This window comes from Leptopilina boulardi, unplaced genomic scaffold (genome assembly GCF_019393585.1).
Source record: "Leptopilina boulardi isolate dan_hultmark-lab unplaced genomic scaffold, ZJU_Lbou_2.1 LbouV2_408, whole genome shotgun sequence".
NCBI classification, from domain to species: Eukaryota; Metazoa; Arthropoda; class Insecta; order Hymenoptera; family Figitidae; genus Leptopilina; species Leptopilina boulardi.
In genome coordinates this window covers 1,494,422-1,518,134 of record NW_026137983.1, presented here as the reverse complement: position 1 = coordinate 1,518,134, position 23,713 = coordinate 1,494,422, and the positions used below count along the sequence as shown (strand labels likewise).

The window sequence follows — 23,713 nt, the reverse complement described above, 5'->3', positions numbered from 1 at the left end:
AATGATACAGTTGTCTGTGATATTGATTTTTCAAACTAAAAAAAAAAAAAGAAGCACGTGAATTGGGCATTTTTTAATAACGCTTGTCAAAAAAATCTTTTCGACAATGTCACTGGCATTTGGCGCCAGCCAATATCGTGCGAGCGAAACGTTTTAACAGCTGGCATCTGCTGACATGGTGAATTCTTTTCACACAGCGAATAGAGAAACTCTTTTACCGAACATGAGAGCTACAAAAATACATGAGAAAAATATTATGAGAAACTGAAAAAAATTCCCCTATGTTATATATATATATATCTAATTTTACGAAAAAAATACTCTTAAACAAGTGGATGATTCCGTAAGCAATGCACGAGAATTTTCGCTCGTTCAGCAAGAAAAATGAAAATTTTTTTCATAAAATACAAGAAGCTTGACGAATACAGAAAAGCTTTTCCACTTTTTTTTTAGTTATTTTTTGTTTTATCCTTTTCATTTGGTTTTCATCTTCTTTCGACAGTTTAACAATAATATTTCCATGCAATTTTCTTGATTTTTTTTTTTTTTATGAAATAATTTTAATATTTGCGTCACATCGACAGTTTTGAGAAATGTTTTAACATTTCTGAATTGTCAGAAATTTTTCACTCTCAGCTTGATGATGACGTGAACAAAAAAATAAAAGGCACAGAAAAGTGATATATTGTTGACTGAAAAAATGCATCGCTGACAAAGGCTTGTATGTTACAAAGCATGCTTAAAGTACACTACATACAGATATATATATATATATATATATATATTCTTGTGTGGAAATTTGTCATGGCAGACTTGATATACATTTGCTAGTAAATGTACTGGACTTTAATAGCAGTTTCTAGATACGTGTGTCTAGCTGTTTATATGTAATACTAGCTATATATAGTTACCTAATAGCCTGGCGCTATTTATTTTTACGAGAATTCAATTGTTGCCAAGTTTATTCAATTATTTAAATAATGTAAACTAGAATATTTCTATTTATTAAGGAGAAGTAACGTAATCTCAAATTAAAAAATAATTTTTAACGCAAACAAAAAATATTTGAAAAATTAGATTTTATTTTATTTTTTATAATTACTGTATTATGTTTTATATATTTATTTTATTAAATAAAAAATTAAATATAGTTAACAAATTTTTTAATTAATTATGAATAAAAAGGAAATTTGATTTCCTTATAATTTTTTTGTTTTCTGAAAAATTTTATTGCTTTTTTTTTATTAATAAATTCAAATTGTTGTAACAATAAAATTAGATTTGTTAGTTCCATTATATTAACAAAACTTTGTCGATGTAACAATCCTTTCACTCCGTGATATATAATTCTACGAAAATCACTATATAGGGAAATTCCATACGAAATAGAACGAAAAGTTTTCTAATTTCAAATGAAATTAAAACTTCATCTTAGTAGAAAAATTTTTTTAAAAAAATAGTTTTTTCCATGTTGAAAAAATATGTTACAATTTTCTAAGTTAGAAAATAATCAAAAATTTAAAAAAACTTCGAAAACATAAATATGTTCTTAGAAAAGGTTTTACCTTTCTCAATTTTGGATAATTATTTTTCAGTTTTTTTTCAACTTGAGAAAATTTTGTAGTTTTTTTTTTTTAAATTTCGAACATTTTTCAGTTTTAAAAACTTTGGAAACTTTTTTTTTTTGAAACGTTAAGTAGAAAGTACCATTCAGTCGATAATGAAGAATTTCTTGTAAAATTCAATTTAAAGTGTGCACACTATCTGGAAATAGAAGTGTACCTTTCATTATAACAAATCTCTTATTAAATGAAAGTTTCGTTTTCAAAATATAATAATAAATGTCAATTTTTTCAAGAGAAAAAAAAGTATTTAAAATTTAAACTTGTACAATTTACTTTCTTTATATGCACAGAAAAAAAACTTGAACTCAGAATGAGTCGCCTAGGCGGCTCATTTTGATGTGCAACAAAAATGAACAAGATTGGTGGCGCCACTTTCTATGTCGTTTAGCATTGAATAATTTTGAGTTGCAACAAAAATGAGACTAGGTTTTTTCTGTGATAAATTTTGAGTCACTTTATTTTATTTATGTTTATTAATATTTTTATATACACTGAAAAAAATGTTGCAGAGACGTGTATACACGTCATGGAATAGGTGGGCTCAAAGTGTCGATGACGTGTATACACGCACATAAATTTTGAGCTCAATAATAAGACTGAATTGGCCTAAAATTTGTTACTCGGGGGTTTTTGGGGTGGCTGTTTCCGAATTTGATGTTAGATTTACAAAATTCAAAATGGCGAATCCAATATGGCGACCAAAAATTTTGTAAAATTGACCATATTCGCTTGAAACTCGTTACTCGGGGGTTTTTGGGGTGGCTGATTCCGAATTTGATGTCAGAATTACAAAATTTCAAAATGGATACAATAATAATCACACCCATACTATGCTATTTTGAATTTTTAAAATCTGACTTGAATATCGTAAACAGCGACGTTCAAAACCCCTGAGTAACAGATTTTAAGTAATTTTAATTAACCCTCGGAGCACACACCTCTTTTTTCGAACAAGTAGCACAGTCTGGGTCGCTGTGACCCTGTTTACTTTACAAAACTCCCCCATTTTTGAACTATTGGACTAATCAACACAAAAAAAATATTTTTTTATTCATTGAACCTTGTACAATAAGAATATGCAGTTTAGAAATATTATTAAATTATTTGCATATTGAAAAAAAATTCGTGAAGTTAACTAATTAAAAAGAAAAAATTGAATTTAAAAAAAATGTAACTTTTGTAATTTTTAATATTTTAAGCTAAAAATTGGGATTTATATTCTCGAAGTGTGTTAGAATAAGGGAAAAAATACAACCTTATTTTATTTTTTAGAAAAGGTATTTATTTTGTAGTTTAACGAAGGTAACTTTTAAGACGATAAAAATGTGATTTTCACAACGTTTTAAAACTATACTTTTTTAATAACATATTTACTAGTATTTTATTATTTTCTTTGGATTATCATGTTACTTATTATTCCTTACTAGTTAGTTACCACTATATGGCCTTAGGTTCGTGTTGTATTGCCGACTTTTCAAATTACACTTCAATGAAATTAATGACAGGGTCTGTGTGACCCAGTATGTGCTCCGAGGGTTAATTTTTAAATTTTTAGAAAATTATCTGCCACATTGGTAACGCCATTTTAAATTTTTGAAATCTGACTATAGATTCGTAATCAGCGACCCTCAAAATCCCTGAGTAATAATTTTTAAGTATTTTAAAATCATTTTTGTCATTTTTTGAAAAATTGTCCGCCATATTGGCTCGGCCATTTTGAATTTTTGAAATCTGACTTTAGATTCGTAATCAGCGACCTTAAATACCATAGTATACACATTTGCACAAATTTTGGTCATTCAAACATTTACTAACATTTTGGACCCACTTATGTGATTTTGGCCTCGACTGCGAAGGGGTTAAGTAGTAGATTTTACTACTCAAAGTGGTACAATTGGCTTTAAGAACATTTTTGTTGTAGAATTAACAAATCCTTTATGATTAAAACTACTACTTTAAGTAATAATTTTTTACTATTTTAATTAATTCAATAAGCTTGATCAACGTTTTTAATGTAAAATTTACTAATCGTTTCCAATTAAAACTACTACTTTCAGTAGTAGCTTTTACTACTTAAAGTGGTTCAATAGGCTTTAAGAACATTTATGTCGTAGAATTAAAAAATCCTTTGCAATTAAAACTATCACTTTAAGTAGAAGATTTTATTGCACTATGCAATTAAACAACTTATAATATAATTAAAAGATGAAAAATTTACAAGTTAAAACTTGAAAAGGATAGTTATAGCAACTAATAAAAGTAGTAAAAATGACTACTTTAAATAGTTAAATTACCAATTGGACAAGCAGAAAGTAGTCTTCGAGTAGTTTGCAGACTGTCGTAGCGAGCGTGCGTGGTTAGTCGGTTAAGGTATCGGATTGCGAGCGTTAGGGTCGAGGGTTCAATTCCCGTCGGTTAGAAATTTTCTCTGTTAGGGCATAAAATAAGCGTCAGTAGAGGAGAAAGGATGAAAAAGTCAATTCTACTGATAATAATAAACAATTATAAATAAAAAAATAATTTTATTTTCCTATTTTAAGTAGTAAAATCTACTACTTAAAGTAGTAGTTTCAATTGCAAAAGATTTATTAATTCTACAAAAAATGTTCTTAAAGCCTATTGAACCACTTTATGTAGTAAAATCTACTACTTACATCTTGAGTTGTTTGAACATTTTTAAATTGAGTTAATACAATCACAAAATTTCATTCTACCAATTACATTTTTCATTGGTTTAACTATTTTTATATAGTTAATAGAACCGTTTAAATTCAGTTGAGGACTTTTCAGTGTATTTGTTTATATTATTTATTATTATTATTATTATTATTGTATATTTTATGTTATATATTATATAATATTTTTATAATTGAATAATATTTAAATGTTTTTATTCTTATTTCAAAATTTCGCACGTCATTCTCCATATTGAAATTAACAAGAGTTTTTATCACAATTTATCAAATTTTAGTAAAAATTTTCAACTTTTGTTCATTTAGAGTTATATAAACATAAATTTTTTTTTCTGTCCTTGTTGCTTACGTCGAAATTGCAAATGCGAATAAACCCGTATAATATCATGTCCGTATAAAGAAGCTGCTGAGAAGAGAGGACGGGCAGATTGGTGGGCTCTAGCGTTTATATAACACCAGGACGAAAATATTCCGGTTTGAATTAGAAACACGAATCCCTTCGCCCTCGCGGCATTTCCACTCTCGGGTTCCCCCCGTTGAAATAAACATAAAAATTTTACTGTCTATGCCGCTGTTGCTTGCATTTTCTACCGGATACGCTGGCTTGCACGACGCGAGCTCATTACTTCGGCATTCCGTCCCTCTACAGAGGCCGATAAGAGGGAAGATTCAACCCTGATTAAAATTCAGAGCGCATGCAAGCAGTCGGAACACAAGTGTCAGAAGAAAAACTAACACTACGGGTACTGGTGAACGGTGTTTGTGTATTTTTTTTTTAAATTTATCACAATGACACGTTCTCCGATCGTGTTTATATAAATAACTTGCAAGAATTGATTTTGACAATTTTAAAATTGAATTCTTTTTTTTTGAAAACCGTGACACAATTAGTAGTCATGCGCTGAGAAAAACAGTCAATTGAATCAATAGCATTTCTGCCAAAGATATAAATATTATTGATTTAAAAGCATATGCTATAAAATTTGTAAAAAAATATTATATAGATTCTATAGCATATGCTTTTGAATTAATAATTTTTATACTTTTGGCAGAAATGCTATTGATTCAATAGCATATTTTTCTCAGTGTGGCAAAATGTGTTTATTTTAGATACGTCGACATTAATCTTAGTTGCAAATATTATTTTGTTTACCTGCACTGAAAAAAAGCAATGGATGTCACATCCATACGTCTGGTTGCCCCAACCATATTATATTGAAAAATACGTTCCATCCATATCTATGGATGCTACATCCATATAAAATAGTTAGCTGTATATTGATGCAATAACAAAGGTATATAGCTGTGTGAACCATATAATATGGAAGTAGCACAAATCTCACTATGGATGTCACAACCATTTTTAATTGTTGCTGCAACCATTGACCTGTGTACTATATTAATATAGTTAACGTATCTATTTTATATGGTTATACTTAATATTTATTTCATTTTCTTAATTATATTATTAATAAGGTTATTTTTAATTAATTTAAAACATTGCGTATCATATTAACATATTTATTTTTTCCAATAAAACGTAAATGTTTAATTTGTGATAAACCCATTAAATAATATATTGAAATATAATATTATAATATTATTTATATATAAATAATTATTATATAATTATTAATTATATATAAATATATATAAGTATAATTTGTTCAATGGAATGTTTATTACAATAAAATATAATATTATATATAATAATTCGCGCGAACAACTTAAAATAATATCGCGATATACTTTTAATAATATTATAATTATAATTTATGGCGTAAAGTTGCAAACATGGAACCATTTCCCCATTTGCAAATTATGACTGGGAAAGAAGAATGCAAATCATTTACAAGAACACAATCAAATTCGGCAGTTTCGTAGACATTGTAGACATAATTCTAGAATACTCGCCACACATCATAAAAAAGCTCTTCTAGAGAAGTAGAAAAAAAAATTGGAATTAATACATACCTAATAATCGTTATTTTTGAAAATTAAAAAAAGGTAAAATTATCATGTGAATACATTATTATATTTAACTTAGAAAAAGCAATTAAAAATCCAACAAAGATTTGAGCACGTGGAATTTTAACCTATAATTTACTGATATTATTGCTTACCTTCAAAATGCGGTATGTATTCCTCGAATCCATCTTTATTAAAAAATTGAAAGCACTCAGCTTCCATGTTGTTTATATCTAACCCGAACCACTTAGAGACAATTTTAAATAATTTAATTTATGCCAAAATTGCTTTTTTTCTTTCAGACACGCTTTTAGGACGCGAAATAGAATAACGCAATATGTGACCAGCTGACCGAGTCTGATTACCGCGCAAACGCGTACATCTATTTAGATCAACGAGCGTAACCATTTAGAAATGGATAGGAGATCCAAACAAGTAAAATCCATAGCGGTATTGAAAACACAACCAAACATATGGTTGGTAAATCCATATCAAATTTACAAATATTATATGGTTCCCACAACCATTTTTTTTGTAAATTCTTCTATACTTGAAGTTGCGTCAGCCATATGAATGGATACCCCAACAATATTATGAATAACAATATTTTTATGGTTATGATATCCATTCATTTTTTTTCCGTGTGAAGAGGAAATTTAAAAATTTTTTACATTGGACTAAATTTTTTAACATAACTATAAATTTTGTTTAAATTTTTTTTTGCATTACTTATTACGATTTTTTCGTAACTTTGTAGAATAATAATTTTTTGTTTGTATTAACAAAAAAAAAATTATTTTAAACGTTTAATATATAAAAATTTTGGTTAATTTACATATTTTAAAATAATATTTATTTCATCAATTAGGTGATTTTAACTTGATAGGTTATGTTCGTTTAACTGAAACGTGACTGCTGTTTATTCTGAATAATAATTTTTACTTTTTTATTGTAAAATAGTAGTTTCTAGTAATTATTTTTTATTGTGTATATTTTGAACATTTTTATTATATTTTCGACAAAATAGATTTGTAGAACAAAAAATTAATACATTATCCCTCCTTCTTTTCAAAGTAGCGACTGCAGCTCCATCTGTACATATTTCCAACTTTAAAGTACGTTTCCCCTTCTATTGAGATTTTACATTCTCAATGCTTGATTTCTTATTTCGATTGTTTTTTTTAAAAATGAGAATAATATATTTGTATGTATATTTTTATATTAAAATGAAAACCCTTGTTATTAGAAACTTAAAACAAATTTACTTTTATCTATCGTCAATATAATTTTTTTTTTTTTTGAAATAAAAAAGAAAATTAATATTCAACGTTAAAAGTTGAGGTAGTCGCGTCGCTGTGTACACCGCGGGTGTATAAACGTTTGCCGTCGAGTAGCAAGAAGAAAATGGCAATATAATGTCAAAACTGGGAAGCACGTCGTGATAAAACTTTACCCTAGAATTACTCTTCCTCAGAATGTAAGTAATATCGCATTCGTGTCTCGCTTATATATGAAGTTTGAGGTCTCCTCATGTTTACTGTGGCTTGCGTCTCTTCGCTCAAGGCCCGTGCGCAAAGCCTTCTTTCCATAAAAACGTGCAGTAGTTTAAACCACGGCCGCGTGATTTTTTCGCGAAATGTGCCTTTAAAAATACGTTTGGTTCGTCTTCCATTTCCGTAATATGTTTGCGCGAGTGACTGAATAAGAAAAAAAGAGACAGAGAGAGAGAGAGAGAGAGAAAAAAAAAAGAATGAGAGATCTTAGGAAACGGAGGCAGACGTTGAAGAGTCTAGAAATATGTCAGTCAAAAGTTTTCTTCTGCGCTCTGCGCTTCTTTCAGTTTCCATTCCGCAATGGGCATCAGAGCTACTCGATACTTTCCTAAAGGGAGAGTAAAAAAAAGAGGAAAAAAAAACGAGAGTAAGAGCGAGAAAGAGAGGGAAATTGTGAAAGTGAGATAGAGATAGAAAAGAAGGTAAATAGCGAGAAAGCGCGAGGATATGGGGGATGAGAGTTAGTGGCAGAGCTCAACAGGGAGGGAAAATCTCCCACTTGTAGCTCGCAGATATTTACTCCGATCTAGCAGACTCCAAACTAAATCTTGAGTGACGCTTAGATGCCCCAACCTCTTCTATATATACTTTTGCCAATGGAATGGAGTGAAGAAGACTACGATTTCCGTCTGGGAGGGAAGGAAAATGTGAATGCGCGAAAACCGCGCTCTTTATCCGATTTGAAGAATAGGAACCCCCTTATTTGTCATCTTCTTTACGACACGCCAGGATTATAAAGATAAATCAGCATTGCTTAACATTTCCTCAGTCTTTATTTGTTACATTGAGATCACTAAAATCTCACTGCGCACATCAATCATTTAATAAATTAACTTCTTGACTGCAAACATATACAATCAAACATTAAATATATTCAATTAGATGTAAAATACAAAAAAATAACAAATAACAATTTTTCTTTCACTATGCAGAAATGGAAAATTGATATATAAAACTATAAAATGACATCTTATTTAACTAATTATATGAACAAATAAGTATAATTACAATAAAATGAAAATTAAATTGTATATGAGCAATGTTTTCAAGGTTACGAAATTTTTTTTTAGAATTAGAATTTGTTTATTGATATCAATTAAAGTTTTACAAAAGTTATAACATTTGTATTAACATAATGAAACTTAACCTATGGCTCCTGTCTGTGCGACTTATCCATATATATAAAAAATATTATTTTATTTATTTATTAAACATAAATTTTTAAGGAAAATTTTAAATGAATGAAACAGGAAAATTTTTGAAAACCTGCTTAGCTTGTTGACTTAAACTAGTTTTAGATATTATTTACATATTTACAACTTACAACTATATTTACAATTTTAATATGTTTAATCTTAATTTGTGATTTGTAACAAATGGTTGGGTAATCTACATTTTATTTTAAAAGGAGCTTCATTATACTTAATTTTACATATATTTTCTAAACTCTTAAGACTATCTAAATTACTATAAAAGTTTTTTGTTAACTTAAATATTGTTTTCTTAATGCTATCTATTTCTAATTTCTTATGCAATAGTGATATTTTTGTTCCTTTTTTCGCTTTTAGGATCATGCGAAGACATTTATTTTGTATCAATTGTAGTTTTTGAATATATGTTTTAAACGTACCACCCCAAATGGGAACTGCATATAACATGCCTGGCAATATAATCATTTTATATATAAGTTTTTTGTTATTTATACTCATACTGCTTTTGCAACATAATAGAGAATATAATTGTCTTATAACTTTAAATATTTTGTTTCTTGCTTCTTCTATGTGACTTTTAAATTTAATTTTTCTATCTAGAATCATACCAAGATATTTGACTTTATCTTTAATCGGAACATTTTCATTAAATAATTTTAATTTTGGGACATATTTGTCTTTAGTTTTTCGCGAGAAAACTATAAATTCTGTTTTGTCTACATTTATCTTCAGTTTCCATTTGAGATAGTACTTTTCTATAATTTTTAAGTATTCTTGTAGGTTTTTCTCTATTTGTTTTTTCCTCCACGACGCAGTGTATAATGAAGTATCGTCAGCGAATATTGCTTTTTTAACTATCTTACTAATAGGTATATCATTTATATAATATAAAAATAATACTGGACATAATACCGATCCTTGCGGTACTCCCGCATCAACATCTTTGGCATTTGAGTTTTCACCATTTATATCGACTATAAAATTTCTATTACTTAAATAACTGTCAATAAGTTTTATTAAATATATATTAATTCCTAATTCGTTTAACTTAACAATTAATCCTTTATGCCAAACTGTGTCGAACGCTTTCTCCATATCTAAGAATATGGCTCCTACGCTTTTGTTTACATTGAAATTTGTAGAAATATAATCAGTAAGTCTCACTAATTGCTTAACAGTATTATGCTTTTCTCTAAACCCAAATTGTTCAGGAATTAACTGATTGTGTATAGCTTCGTGATCTTTTAATCTACTTAATATAATTGTTTCAAGACAAGGTTACAAAAAATGTAAGCATTTGAGTATATCTGAGGCACGGACGTTGTAAACCTAGGTGGGAGAAAGAGTTGAGCGATTGAACGGTCACATGTTGGAAAGGGTAAAATTCTGTAATTATACCCCCACCAAAAGATCTTTTACCCCTTCCCACACTATTTCTCCAACCTAGGTTCTCAACGTCCGTGCCCAGAGTTGCCAATGACCCTACCTAAACGCTACTGCGCTTGCGCTACGACAACTCTCTTATAGGTCGAAAAAAGCGCGCTTATATAAAATGCTTAATAATAAGAAAACTTTAATAAAGCAATATAAAAATATTTTCACTATTGAATTTATTTTTTTTCTTAATTATATTGCATTCTAATAAAAAAAAACACTCAACCGACCAAATTTTTTGGTTGACTCCAGTTCAAATATAGGTAGTGTTAGTAAAAAAAGAAATCTATATTAACAAAAAATTTGAATTTGTATATTTTGAATCAATTTCATCTAAATTATCAATAACTGTTCTAATTAATACTATTATTATTTTTAATATACAATATTCTATAAATTTTTACAATTCCACGTATTAAGTTGTATAATTAAGATTTTTATATCGTTAAAATTATTATTATTATTGACAGGAATTAGAAAATTGATTAAAATTCTAAAAACAAAATACTCGATTCTATATTATAAATATATATGGAATAAAATCCGTGATAAAGGAAATAATTATTATTTTTAACCGAAATTCAAACTATGTGGATAGAAATAATTTATCAATCTTGAAAATAATTCGAAATAGATTCACAAGATTGTTGAAATTCAGGCAAACGATATTCGCAGGTGGAATTTTGGTGGTATTAGCTGAAGTCTGGTCTTGAGCTCGTTTCGCCGCCCTTGGAATTCTAAAGGAGGTACTTGGAAAGGCTTTAAGCGAAACCGATCCGATTCGAACTCGATTCGATCGGCGAACGAAGAATCGCTCTGTGAATTACCTTTTCAAGCGCTCGTCGATGTTGAGCTTCCTTTTTCTCCCCTCCCACATCTAGCAAGCCTCGAAATCACTGGAAGGTTGGTGTATATATATATATAGTGGTAGTTCCTTCAATTTCTAGACGTGCCAACCAGATTGAATTTCTATCGTTGCTTCGCGTCGGTGGCCCAATGTTGGCTGCCCCGATCATTTCGCCAGATATCGAGTAACTAGGTTATGTTTGGAAAAATGGTTTCGAGCCGCGCGATTTCTCTCGGTAATGCCTGTTATTTTTCTCTCTATCACACTAGCCCATACCTTCTACTATTTTTTTTCCCCCCTCTTTTCGATCAAATTTCCGTTTACTATACTGTTGGCTTTCAATATAGATTTCGTCGGTATAATTATTATTTTCATGTTTAATAATTTTATTTAATATTTTAAATTGACATTTTTTGCTCTAATCTCTAAATTTCATTTAGTGAGAATTTGTTCACTAATTTAAATTAGGGTGGAAAAAAAATTTGGATTGTTGAATTAAATCTCATTAAATAAATAAAATAACTAAATAATTCAAATTAACAAAGTAGAGAGGGTGGATCGATAAATTTGACACTTTTATACTTTTTTTTTTGATGTAAAATTACATAAAAATAATTTTTACCTTTGTCCGAATGTTTAAAATATTTACAAAAATTACATCTTCATTTTAGCTCACTATGCAGAATTTATAAATAATTCATATAAAATCACTGGTTAATAGGAAAAAGAAAAATTCTTGTTAATCTAAAAGCTTTTTAACGAGATTATATTTCTTATATATTCTGAAAATTAAATTTGAATTTTTAATATTTACTATAAAAAAAAAAAAGTTACATAACTAATTTATTAAATTGAATTAAAGTCAGAGCAGAAAAAGAAATGAAAACATATTTTATTCCTTTAAAATTTTTAATTATATTTTCTGCATTTTGTGAATTTAAATATTCTAATATATATATGGAATTTTATTATTTTATAAATCTAATAAAGTTTATTTAATGATAAAAAAAATTTTGATGCTCATACAGATTTTTAAAGCAGGCTTTTGGATTAATTAAAGAAAAATAATTCTAAATACTTGAATATTTTTTTTATATTAATATCAATCTAAATGATCTTTATTAAAAACTCTTTGAGAAATTGTTGTAGTGTAAATTAAAGTTTTATTATTATATTACACTGCAAAAAGAAGTATCTTATTTTAAGATGTTTTGGTAACGTTTTTAAGACATCAAGACATCTTAAACATCTTGATGTCTTAAAAACGCTATACCAAAACATCTTAAAATAAGATACTTCTTTTTGCAGTGTATATTTTGAATAAATTGATGTTTCGTTTTTTTTTCTTTTTTTTGTAAAGAGGGGAAAAAAATTGAAAAAAAATTCATGCTTTTTGTTGACGCTTAAAGCATGACGGACGCTATCGTCTGCGACGTGCGAGCGACCGGTGTGAACTTTGCCGAAGGGGATTACGCAAACGCGGCGAGGGGGACGAGAACGCGCGGTAGATAGAGAAAGGGGATGGGGTAACTGTGGGGTTCTTGGTTGTCATTACCACGTTCGTGGCTTCAGCCGGAAGCTAGGTGTTCCAAGCGAGAGAGAGAGAGAGAGAGAGAGAGAGAGAGCTTGCCTGGAACTAACTTGAAACTGGTTCTCAACACTCTACGGGACACGCATCGGAGGTTTAGGTAAAGAAAACCTTTTAAGAGCGATCCATCGACCAATGAGCTACTGAGAAAAACTTTCTTCGCTTTAGTCCAAGAGAGTACTTGGACGTTAAAACGAAAGTTCTCCAGCGTCTCGTTATTTTCTCTCTCTCTCTCTTTCTCTCTTCTTTTTTTTCCACGAAAGCCTCTTCTCTCGCTTTTATGAGCTTTTAATTAAATAACAATGCCTCTTGCACCTTCTTCATCCTCGACGAAATAGTAAAAAATTCATGGATTTAGTTATTGGTTTATGTGTTATAGTAAAAAAATCTTATTGCGTCATATAATGACGGTATATATACTTTCAAATAGATAAACTTTTTTTCTGTGAAATAATAAATTTTCAATTTTTTTTTTCTTTTTTACCAAATGTAAATGAAACAATTTAGATCCTAATTATTTTTTTTTTTTTTTTACGATTTTTTCAACTTTTTTTCAACTTTAATTTTTATAGTTCTCGTATTATAGAATTCAAGCAATTTCAAAGTTTTTGTTGTTTTGTTAAAATTTACAGTGACATAAAAATTTAATGGTAACGTTTTAGAGACTTTAAATTGGATAGGACGTATGTCTGACCAAAATGTGTTTGTACTACTGAAGCGCCAAGCTATATATGTATATATATATATATATATATTGATCGTTCTTCACTACTAAACTATTTTTCTCTTAAAAATGACGACAATTTGCAAAAATTATTTTTTTTCCTATTTATTATTAAAAAATTTTGTTTCTGGAAGAAGAAATTATTTTAAAATAAATGATATAATTAAATAGTTACAGAGTACAGATCATCCTGTAAGACGTGTCTGACTAAAGCAGAATATTACTACTTGTTAATCGTATACTACTTACAATGTTCCTCAGAATGCTTGAGTATTACACTTCTGGGTATAATAGTTTCCTTTTTTTTTTTTTTTTTTTTTATTTTTGCTTGATACATTTTTAAAATTCTATCATCAATTTTCTTCGCGCTTGCTTTTTCTGCATGCATGGCAGTAATCTGTCGGTGAATCACCTCGTTTACAGAGAATATGCAGTGTGCTACCAGCAGCGATTTCCTGAATTTTACCAGGTTCTGCCTCTATAATCCAGAATGCCCATAAAAATTTTACGCGTTATTTTACAAGCTTTTTACCATGTTTGAAAAAATCGAAAAAAAAAACAGTTACTCAATAAAAATGCGTCATTATGTAGCTGAGTGTTGTGATTTACGCCCACAATTGGTGCAAAACGTGACAATAAATCTGTTCTGGCATCAAGATATGAGTCACTTCACTTTTACTCACAAATATTATAAAAATATTTCATATATATTATACGGGGAATTGCTTATGAAATTATTCTGAATTATATATATATTTTTATTATTCCATAATTTTTTGTTTAGTAATATTTTGACTTTTCATTAAACAATGTGAAAATTTTTCTAAACTGAAACTAAGTTGGATAAACTAAAATTTTTAGAATTTTTTTATTCTCACACCCAGAGAAAAGATTTCTTTGATTTAAGAAAACCAATTTTTTTTTACTTCTTTTCTTTTATTTAAAATAAAATTTTCTTTGAAACAAAAAAAATTTCTTTTAAACGAAGATAAATTTTTTTGTTTCAAAGATAATTTGTTTGAAACTTTGAAACAAATAAATTTTCTTAGTATCAAAGAAAAATGAAAATTTTATCAACCACTGCAGTTAAGGGTCAAAAAATCAAAAATTTTATTTATTTTATTATATAAAGTCGAAAACGCCAAGAATTTTTATTCGTTATTATAATATATATTGCAAATTATTATTTTAAAAAATCAAAAATAAATAAATATAAAAATATGTTTATTATAAAATCAAAGTTTTGAGAAAAAAAGTTGACGTAATTTTTTGTAGGTTTATAAATTGTCGGGTAAAAATTTTTAAATTTAAGTTTTTTTCAAAAGTATAATATCTATTTTTAATCAAATATATATTTGCATCAAAATGAATTTTTGAAAAACTTTTTTAAGAAAATAAAAGTTGTTTTTAGATTTTTAACAAGTGTTGTCTAGGAAATTTGTTTAAATTTTTATTTTAAAAAATATTAATTTTTCATAAACAAATTTATTTATTTTTAGTTTGATCGTTTAAAAATTTTTTTTGTTTTATTGCATATCTGAAAACAATAAGAAAATCTTGCAAAATATTTTAGAATTGGTCTCAGGAAACTTTTTTTATTAAATAATTTTACCCACAGAAAAGCAAAATAAAATAAATTTTAATTTTGAAAAATAAAATTAAGGTGAAAAAATTTTTATAAACAAAATATTTAAACAAAAAGATTCATCAGGTTCACTCTAGAACTTTTTGTAAACTAGTATTAATTAATCAAAAAGAAAATCTATTTGAGCCAGTACTGACTCAATATTGGCTCAGTACTGGTTTGCCAGTACTGGGAGGGTGGTACTACAACAGTACTGATACAATGAAAACACCAGTACTGGTTCAAAACAGACTGCCCAGCCTCGGAAACCAATACTGAACCAATATTGCGCCAGTAGTGAACTTTGGTATAATACTGAAATTTTTGGTTTGGTAGTTTTTGACTCTATAAAATTTAAAGCAGTATATTAATAATTATTATAAAAAATGATGAATAAATAATAAAAATATTACAAATCGATTATGATAAGTATCTGAAGATGATAATAAAGGAAAAAAAAGCGATGAAATATTCTGATAAGAAAATGATATATATATATATATATATATATATGAAAAGGTCGATTAAAGTCGGAATTGGCATAAGCTGACTAGGCACTAAACTTACATCAATCATCGAAGGCAATACATGAAGAGCGAGAGAATACGCGGGGTGTTCTTAAATGCTCGTTAGATCGATACCGTTTATAAAGACAGTTGGCAGCTCTCGTCGGCACCTGCACCCGTTATCATTCTCACATAATCCGTTATCGCTTTCGTGTAGTCCATTCGTCGAGGGATTACAAAAAGCCCCCTCCCCTTCGTGCCTATGTGTGTGTATGTGTATGTGGAAGAGGCATCCGCTTACCGGACCGGAAATCCTCGTCGTATTAACGAATCGATTTAGGGAAATGACGGCTGGGCTTTAAGGGAAAGAGGGTACAGACATCCCAGGTAACTGGTCGTGGTAAATACCTGATATGTGGGAGGTGTATGTAGGATGAACGACAAGGGCTGAAAGATTACCATAAATCATCTCAGTGATCGAAGTGATGTGGGCAATCGCATTACTTGTAGAGAGGCGCAAAAACTTTATATATATATATAACTAAATTGAGTTATTTGTGATCAAATCCTAATAAAAAAAAGAGTTTCTTATTTTTTAAAAAAAAAAAAGTTTTTCTCAATTAATTGTAGGTAATATAAAAGTTTTTCTAAATTTATAAAAAAAAATTTTTATTTTCAGATCGACCCGAAGGTAGCATTTCCCAGGAGGACACATCCAAAGGTGAGTTCTTTTTAAAAAATTTCTATAAAAAATAAATAGAAAGAAGAAATAAATTCAAATAGAAAATTTATATCAACTCTCTTTTAAAATTTAATGAAAATGAAAGGAAACTTTTTGTGAAAAATTGCTATCTGTAATAACAGAATAAGTTTTTTTAAAAAAAGAAAATATGAATAATACATGAGAAATTTTTAGTCCGTATATTAAAAGTAATCAGTCTCTAATTCACTGTCAAAACTCAAAATGATTTTCATGCTGTGCAGGTGTGGTTATACATAGTTGTTAATCTTGGTCTCTCTCTCTCTCTCTCTCACACACACACTTTCTGTGAGCTGCTAAAGTGACGGAAGAGAGAAAAAAAAAAGAAGATAGAGAAAGAGAGAAATTTGCGCAGCTTAATAATATAAATGCCAGGCACGCGAATTACTGGAGAGTGACTGAATTGCGCTAATTTTAATTGTACCCTTTTTCGTCTGCCTCTCCCTTCTCTCTTTCTCTCTCTAGACGCACGCGTCCCTCTTTTTCTTCCTCTCGAGCGCACGTTCGTTTCTCGGCTTTCTCTCGGTGTGCAATGCGAAAGCTCTTTTCAACCACTCTTTTTCTCCATTCCAATGCTACTGCTGCTGCTACTGTACCCTCAAACACCCGACGTTTTCACCTTTTGTGTCGTTTAATAGCAAAAGGCGAGATCGCATACTTTACACAATGTTTCTCCGAAAGTGGAATTTGGTCGATTCGAGTTAAATCATTTTAGAATTTAATTTATATTTCTACTTCATTTCACTTGGGAACGTTTCGGTTTCAATTTTCACGGATTCCTCCACAGAGAAAGTTTTGGATTTATTTTTGTCATATATATATATATATCTGTATATATTTTAAATTGAATTTCACAAAATGTTGAATGTGTAACTATATTCATATGACCTCATTTTTACAGTCTAATAACCTTTCAAATGAATTTTTAAGTTTTTTTTTATTCTCTCTCTCTCTCTCTCTCTCTTTTATTTGCCGAGCTTTTTATTTGTCTAGAATTATTTATTACCAGAGCGAATGTTCTATTTTTTTTTCTTATATGTGTAAAAAATTTGTAATTATGACGCGATCGATATTTCAATTGTGATTTAAAAAATTGATGTAGGTATTTTAAAGGGATAGAAAAAATGAAATATTAAAAAAAGAATTTAATAGAAAAAATATTATTTTTCTCGTGTAGAAAATGAAAACTCGTTCTACCTTGGTCCTATCTATTTTGCCCTATTATTAACTAGGCATTGTTTAATTGTTTAAACAATTTATTGTTATTTACATAAACTTTTTTTGTAGTGCACCTAGAAAGGTGCAGTTTTTTTTCCTAATTTTACAATTTATCAAATCGAATATAAAGCCAGATAGATTTGATTTAAAATTATTAATTCAACAATTATTTTAACAATTTATTGTTGTTATTTATTAACTTTTTTGTAGTGCACCAAGAAAGATGGAACTTTTTCCTAATTTTACAATGGAAAAAAATACTGAATTTTTTTTAGGAAAATTATGAAAAATGTTAATAATTAGAAACAATTATTTGTTTAAACAATTTAACATAATAGTTGTTCAAAAATTTAATTCTATATTTTATTTTATTTATAACCTTTAAATTAATAACTACTAAGAGAAGGGAACAAATTTATATAAAATTGTGCTACTGTCTATTTGTATTTAAAAAAGTTATAAATTATTAACAATAAATTGTTTAAACAAATAAAAATTCAATAAAATATTTTTACAATATATTACACCGTTCGACAAAATTCAACTTTTTTTTGACCCACAAAAAAATTTAACATTTTCGGAAACTAGGACACAAAAAAAATACCCGTGTCTGGCCATTTTGCTAGATCAAGTCGTTTGTGGTTTTTAGGGATGAAAATCTGGGGGTTTTCGGGGTCACTGATTATTAATCTGATGTCAGATTTTCAAAATTCAAAATGGCGGATTCATTATGGCGCTCAAAATTTTAAAAAGTTATTAAATTTTTTTTTAAACCTTGATATCTAGGGGTTTTTTGGGTTGCTGATAACGAATCTGATGTTAAATTGTCAAAATTCAAAATGGCGGATATAAAATAAAAAATTAATATCTTTTTAAAAATTTGATCGCCATATTGGATCCGCCATTTTGAATTTTGAAAATCTGACATCAGATTACTAATCAGTGACCCCGAAAACCCTCCCACACAGCACAACATCTTACACCAGGCCTACAGCAGGCTTACATGTAAGGTTTGTAAGGTAACATCGTAAGCCCATAGTAGACTTACAGTAAACCTAAAATGTCCGCCTTACAGTAAGCTTACATGGTAGGGTCGAGGTAAGCTTACATGGTAGGGTCGAGGTAAGCTTACACGGTAAGGTCGAGGTAAGCTTACACGGTAAGGTCGAGGTAAGCTTACATGGTAGGGTCGAGGTAAGCTTACATGGTAGGGTCGAGGTAAGCTTACATGGTAGGGTCGAGGTAAGCTTACATGGTAGGGTCGAGGTAAGCTTACACGGTAAGGTCGAGGTAAGCTTATGAGTAAAGGCTGTGGTAAGGTTATTATTAAGTTGTAAGGTTGAGGTAAGGTTGTGGTAAGCTTACAAGGTAAGGCAAGTTATATTCAAATAATAATATTAATAATAAATAAATATTCAATAAAAAAATTTTTCTTTTGCCTTATTCTATTTTGGGAACCTATCATTTCGCAGAAAGTTTTGAAAACAAATTTGGGAGGAGTAGGATTCGAACCCGGGACCGAAGTATATACCTAACAACCTAACCAACTGAGCTAAACGGGGAACTGACAATGAGAAAAGTAATCTTACTTTTAAAGTGGAACCAAGAAGATAATCAACTCCTTAAAAGCAAGATTACTTTTCTCATTGTCAGTTCCCCGTTTAGCTCAGTTGGTTGGGTTGTTAGGTATATACTTCGGTCCCGGGTTCGAATCCTACTCCTCCCAAATTTGTTTTCAAAACTTTCTGCGAAATGATAGGTTCCCAAAATAGAATAAGGCAAAAGAAAAATTTTTTTATTGAATATTTATTTATTATTAATATTATTATTTGAATATAACTTGCCTTACCTTGTAAGCTTACCACAACCTTACCTCAACCTTACAACTTAATAATAACCTTACCACAGCCTTTACTCATAAGCTTACCTCGACCTTACCATGTAAGCTTACCTCGACCCTACCATGTAAGCTTACCTCGACCCTACCATGTAAGCTTACCTCGACCTTACCGTGTAAGCTTACCTCGACCTTACCGTGTAAGCTTACCTCGACCCTACCATGTAAGCTTACCTCGACCCTACCATGTAAGCTTACTGTAAGGCGGACATTTTAGGTTTACTGTAAGTCTACTATGGGCTTACGATGTTACCTTACAAACCTTACATGTAAGCCTGCTGTAGGCCTGGTGTAAGATGTTGTGCTGTGTGGGTCAAGTACCAAGTTTTATAAAATATTAATAATTTTTAAAAGACATCTTGTCACTTTTCATTTAGGGGTTGTTTTCACCCCTAAAAACCACAAACGACTTGATCTAGCAAACCGGCCAGATACGGGTATTTTTTTTGGGTCCTAGTTTCCGAAAATGTTAAATTTTTTTGTGGGTTAAAAATTGTGTCGGACAGTGTTATTTGGCAATATATATAACAATTAAATAAATTAACAAATATAACTAAGGAAAAATGTCTTTAAATATTTATTGCAAATTAATAAATAATTATAACCATATAAATAATTATCAATTAATTAAATAAGTATTATTTGAGAATATTTTACAAATCCCTAAGTTCAATCACTTTTTTTCATAAAAAATTTTCTAACATTTAACAATAGATGTTCTAGCCAAGTCCAAGTTAGGACCAGTCTAGAATATATAAACAGGAGCTGCCAAGGTAGGACTAATTTTGGGCCAACAAACATTTTAGGCATACGTTGGTGATTTCTACACGGGTTCCTAAGTGGGAAAAAAAAATAGTTATTCGAATTTAAAAAATTATATTAGGTAACTTTTTCATATATAATATGGAATCGAGTAAATATAAGCTGTTATTCAAATATTTTTCTTTCTATTTTGCAAATAAAATTTATTAATCCTGAAACGAAGTAATATATTTTACTGGAAGAATGTCGGGCCAACTGGAAAGTGTGCAATTTTCATAAAATGGCGGCACAGTGTGCCCTTGCGTCAGGACTTGCTTGAAAAAGTAATACGAGCACCTTTTTTATCCTGAAGCATGCAAGCTACTTCCTTTTTTGAATATTATATATATATATACATACGAAAATGAATTTCCATGTATACATATATATACATGGAAATTCATTTTCGTGTGCGTGAAAAGTATAAAGACGATAACTCTCGAGCACCAAGATTTGGTAGTTGTACGATTTCATTTTTCTCCCTCTACACCCTCAGTCTGAACTATATAGTGAATATGATTTTTCATAAAGTGAAAAGTGACACGCGAAATAACGCACTTATGTAATGTATCCGTAGGAAACAGCGAAAGGTACTTTGAGAATATTGCCAGAGTTTGCAGCCCGTAAACACTAAGAGAAATGGATTATGTAAAACAACTGTATATATATACCCGCATGGAATTTATACGATAAGCGAAAGATGGTTTCATTGAAATGCAAAGGAACTTTGTAAATACGAATTACAAATTACAAACAAAGATCCCTTTTAGTTTTGCCAAATTTCGAGAATTTTAACTTTTTAAGAAACAAATTTTTCTTTCTGAAATACATTTTAAAATTAATTTTACGATTTATATAAATTAAAAGTATATTTAAAAAAAAAATCAATTTAATAAAGAGTAAAAAATAAAAGGAAATTTTCAGTGTTGAAAAAAAAAGAAGAGCAAAAGTGATCTTTATAAAAGAAGAGTTTTAAATATTTAAGATGATCTTTAAAGGATTTCAATTAAAATACTACCTTTCATAAATTTACGTGCTCTGAACTTTAGAAGGAAATGTTTCTCTAGAAAGTTCAGTCAAATGTCGTAGTTGTCGCTCTGTGCGGACTAGCACGATTCTAAGGGTGACGGAACTGCTTTGTTACTGCGCTTCCGGTCCAACGGAAATGACGCAGGGCACTTCCAACATGACAAAAGTAATAGTGGTTATTACAAAGTTCCCTTTTCGTAATTTCTATCTCTATTGTGTCCATTTAAGGCGAAATTATCTCCCTCAAGTTATATACTGTATAAATTTTGAAAGATTATATTTCCACTCAAAATACATTTTGACAATTTCTGCGAATTCTCTATTTCATCTAAAATTCATGTCCAAATCATTTTTTTTTTTTGTAAGTTAATTAAAAATTATTTTTTACTATTTGAATATTAATTTGTTATATACAAAAAATAAAATGTGATACACAAAAAGTGCAGAAAATACATTTTTTTGGCCATATTTGATGTTGTGTAACATTAACATATAATTTTTTTTTCAAAACTGTTTTTACATATTTTAGATACGAGTTAGAGAAGGGAATAAGCTTTTAATAATGACGTGAATTTAAACGTTGCAGGCTCTTAGTTTATTAGTAGACAAAGATCAATTTTAGTATTAAAATAGCAGTTTCATTTTTTTTGTAAGTTTTAGTGATTAAAATACAGATTAAATGATTTTAAAATTGAAATAATTTAGAGAATAATTCGTTAAACGTTTTGGAATAATCAATATAAAGTAAGTAGGAAGTTGACAATTTGACATCGTTGGCAATTTCACTTTTCGGAGTGTGTATTAGTCACTGGATGAAACTAGCAATAGTTACGAACACAGCAGAATAATGCCCACTTGTTACTGAGTGGCAATAAGTATATAGACGTCTATGTATATATGTATATATGAGACATTATTCAGACCGCTGCAAGCTCGACAACGTCGAGGGATGGTGAAAGTGTCAGCTGTATAGTGAGACAAGAGGTGTGAGAAGTGCGGAAGACGCAAAGGACTTGGGGGATGAGTTGCACTACGTCTCGCGTAACAAGCTGCCAGCTCCCCAGGGTGTTCAGCTTCTCTTCGTTCTCGTCTTTCCTTTCTTTTCTTCACCTCTAAAACTACCTTCTTCACTGCTTCCCTTTCTATATCTCTTTTATCTATTTTTCTTTCAAAGCGTATATATATATATATATCTATAACGTTTTCTTTTATTCAAATGTTAATTTAGTAAAAATTGATTATTTGTTATTAGAAAAATATTTCAAGAAATTGGCACAAAAAAAAGGCAAAAACCCAAATATATGGAAAAAGTAACAATTGTAGGAGAAAAAGAGCTGAGAAGCTGTGTCGAGATATGCCTTAGGAAAGAGAACGGTATACACACGTGCCATAAGCAACGATTCGCAAAGCTGAATAAATCTAAAGCTTATAAAATGCATGGGATTTTGGTCTAATACCGACCGGCGAATTTGCCCTGGAGCGTATTTAGCCTACAGAAGATGAATGTAACAGGTCTTTTGACCCGCCCACCAAGAAGAGAAAATAGGGTCGGTACCGAGACCAAAAGCTTACTATGGTCATAATATCTTCCAAACGAGGGCTTTGCTACCTCCAGGTAACGATTCTGCATCCTTTAACGACCATTTTAACTTCCTAAGTCCTCGGGGAGTCGTTTCAATGCTCTCTCTCTCTCACTCTCTCTCTCTCCCTTTCTCTTCGGTAAACTAGAACTATCGAATCGAAAATAGGATCTGCGTCAGAGGAGATCAAGGTTCGAGCGTTTCATTCAAGTTTCTCAAGTGCCCTTCTCATCACTTCAAAGTTTTGATTACATATCTTCAAGAAGAGGATTTTTTTTCTCCAAAAGTTACTATATAATCCAGGCTGAAAGCAGAATTCATTGAATATAGTAATAAAAAAAAAAAAAGAATTTTTCTATTTTAAAAAAAAATCAACATTGAAAATTAAAATCACTTGACAAATTAAAAATATCTCACCAATTTGATTTTGTAATTTATTTTATCTCCTCTTCTTTCGATCTCAGCCATTTCTGACGTGTAGCTTCCGGTTTGAAACGAGAACTCACGGTGAGATGTTTGTTCGGTGTAAGTAGCGTCCAGTATCTGTCGTATCTGAGTCGTCGTCATCTTCCTTCTGACCCCAAAGAGTCTTGCACGAAACCAGTCACGGATCATATCTACACACCCTGTTTTGAAAGCTTCCGAAGCAGCAAGT

General features: G+C 29.7%; 1 protein-coding gene across 11 annotated transcripts in view; it reads left to right on the top strand.

The window, feature by feature from the left end:
* The window catches only part of LOC127289355 (RNA-binding protein Musashi homolog Rbp6), a 999,297-nt gene that overhangs the window by 626,494 nt on the left and 349,090 nt on the right, over nt 1–23,713 (top strand). For all 11 annotated transcript variants that reach the window (XM_051317240.1, XM_051317237.1, XM_051317245.1 and 8 more), the window contains one exon: nt 16,453–16,494. In XM_051317240.1, coding sequence (XP_051173197.1) covers nt 16,453–16,494 — 42 coding nt within the window. The remainder of the gene's footprint in view (nt 1–16,452; nt 16,495–23,713) is intronic.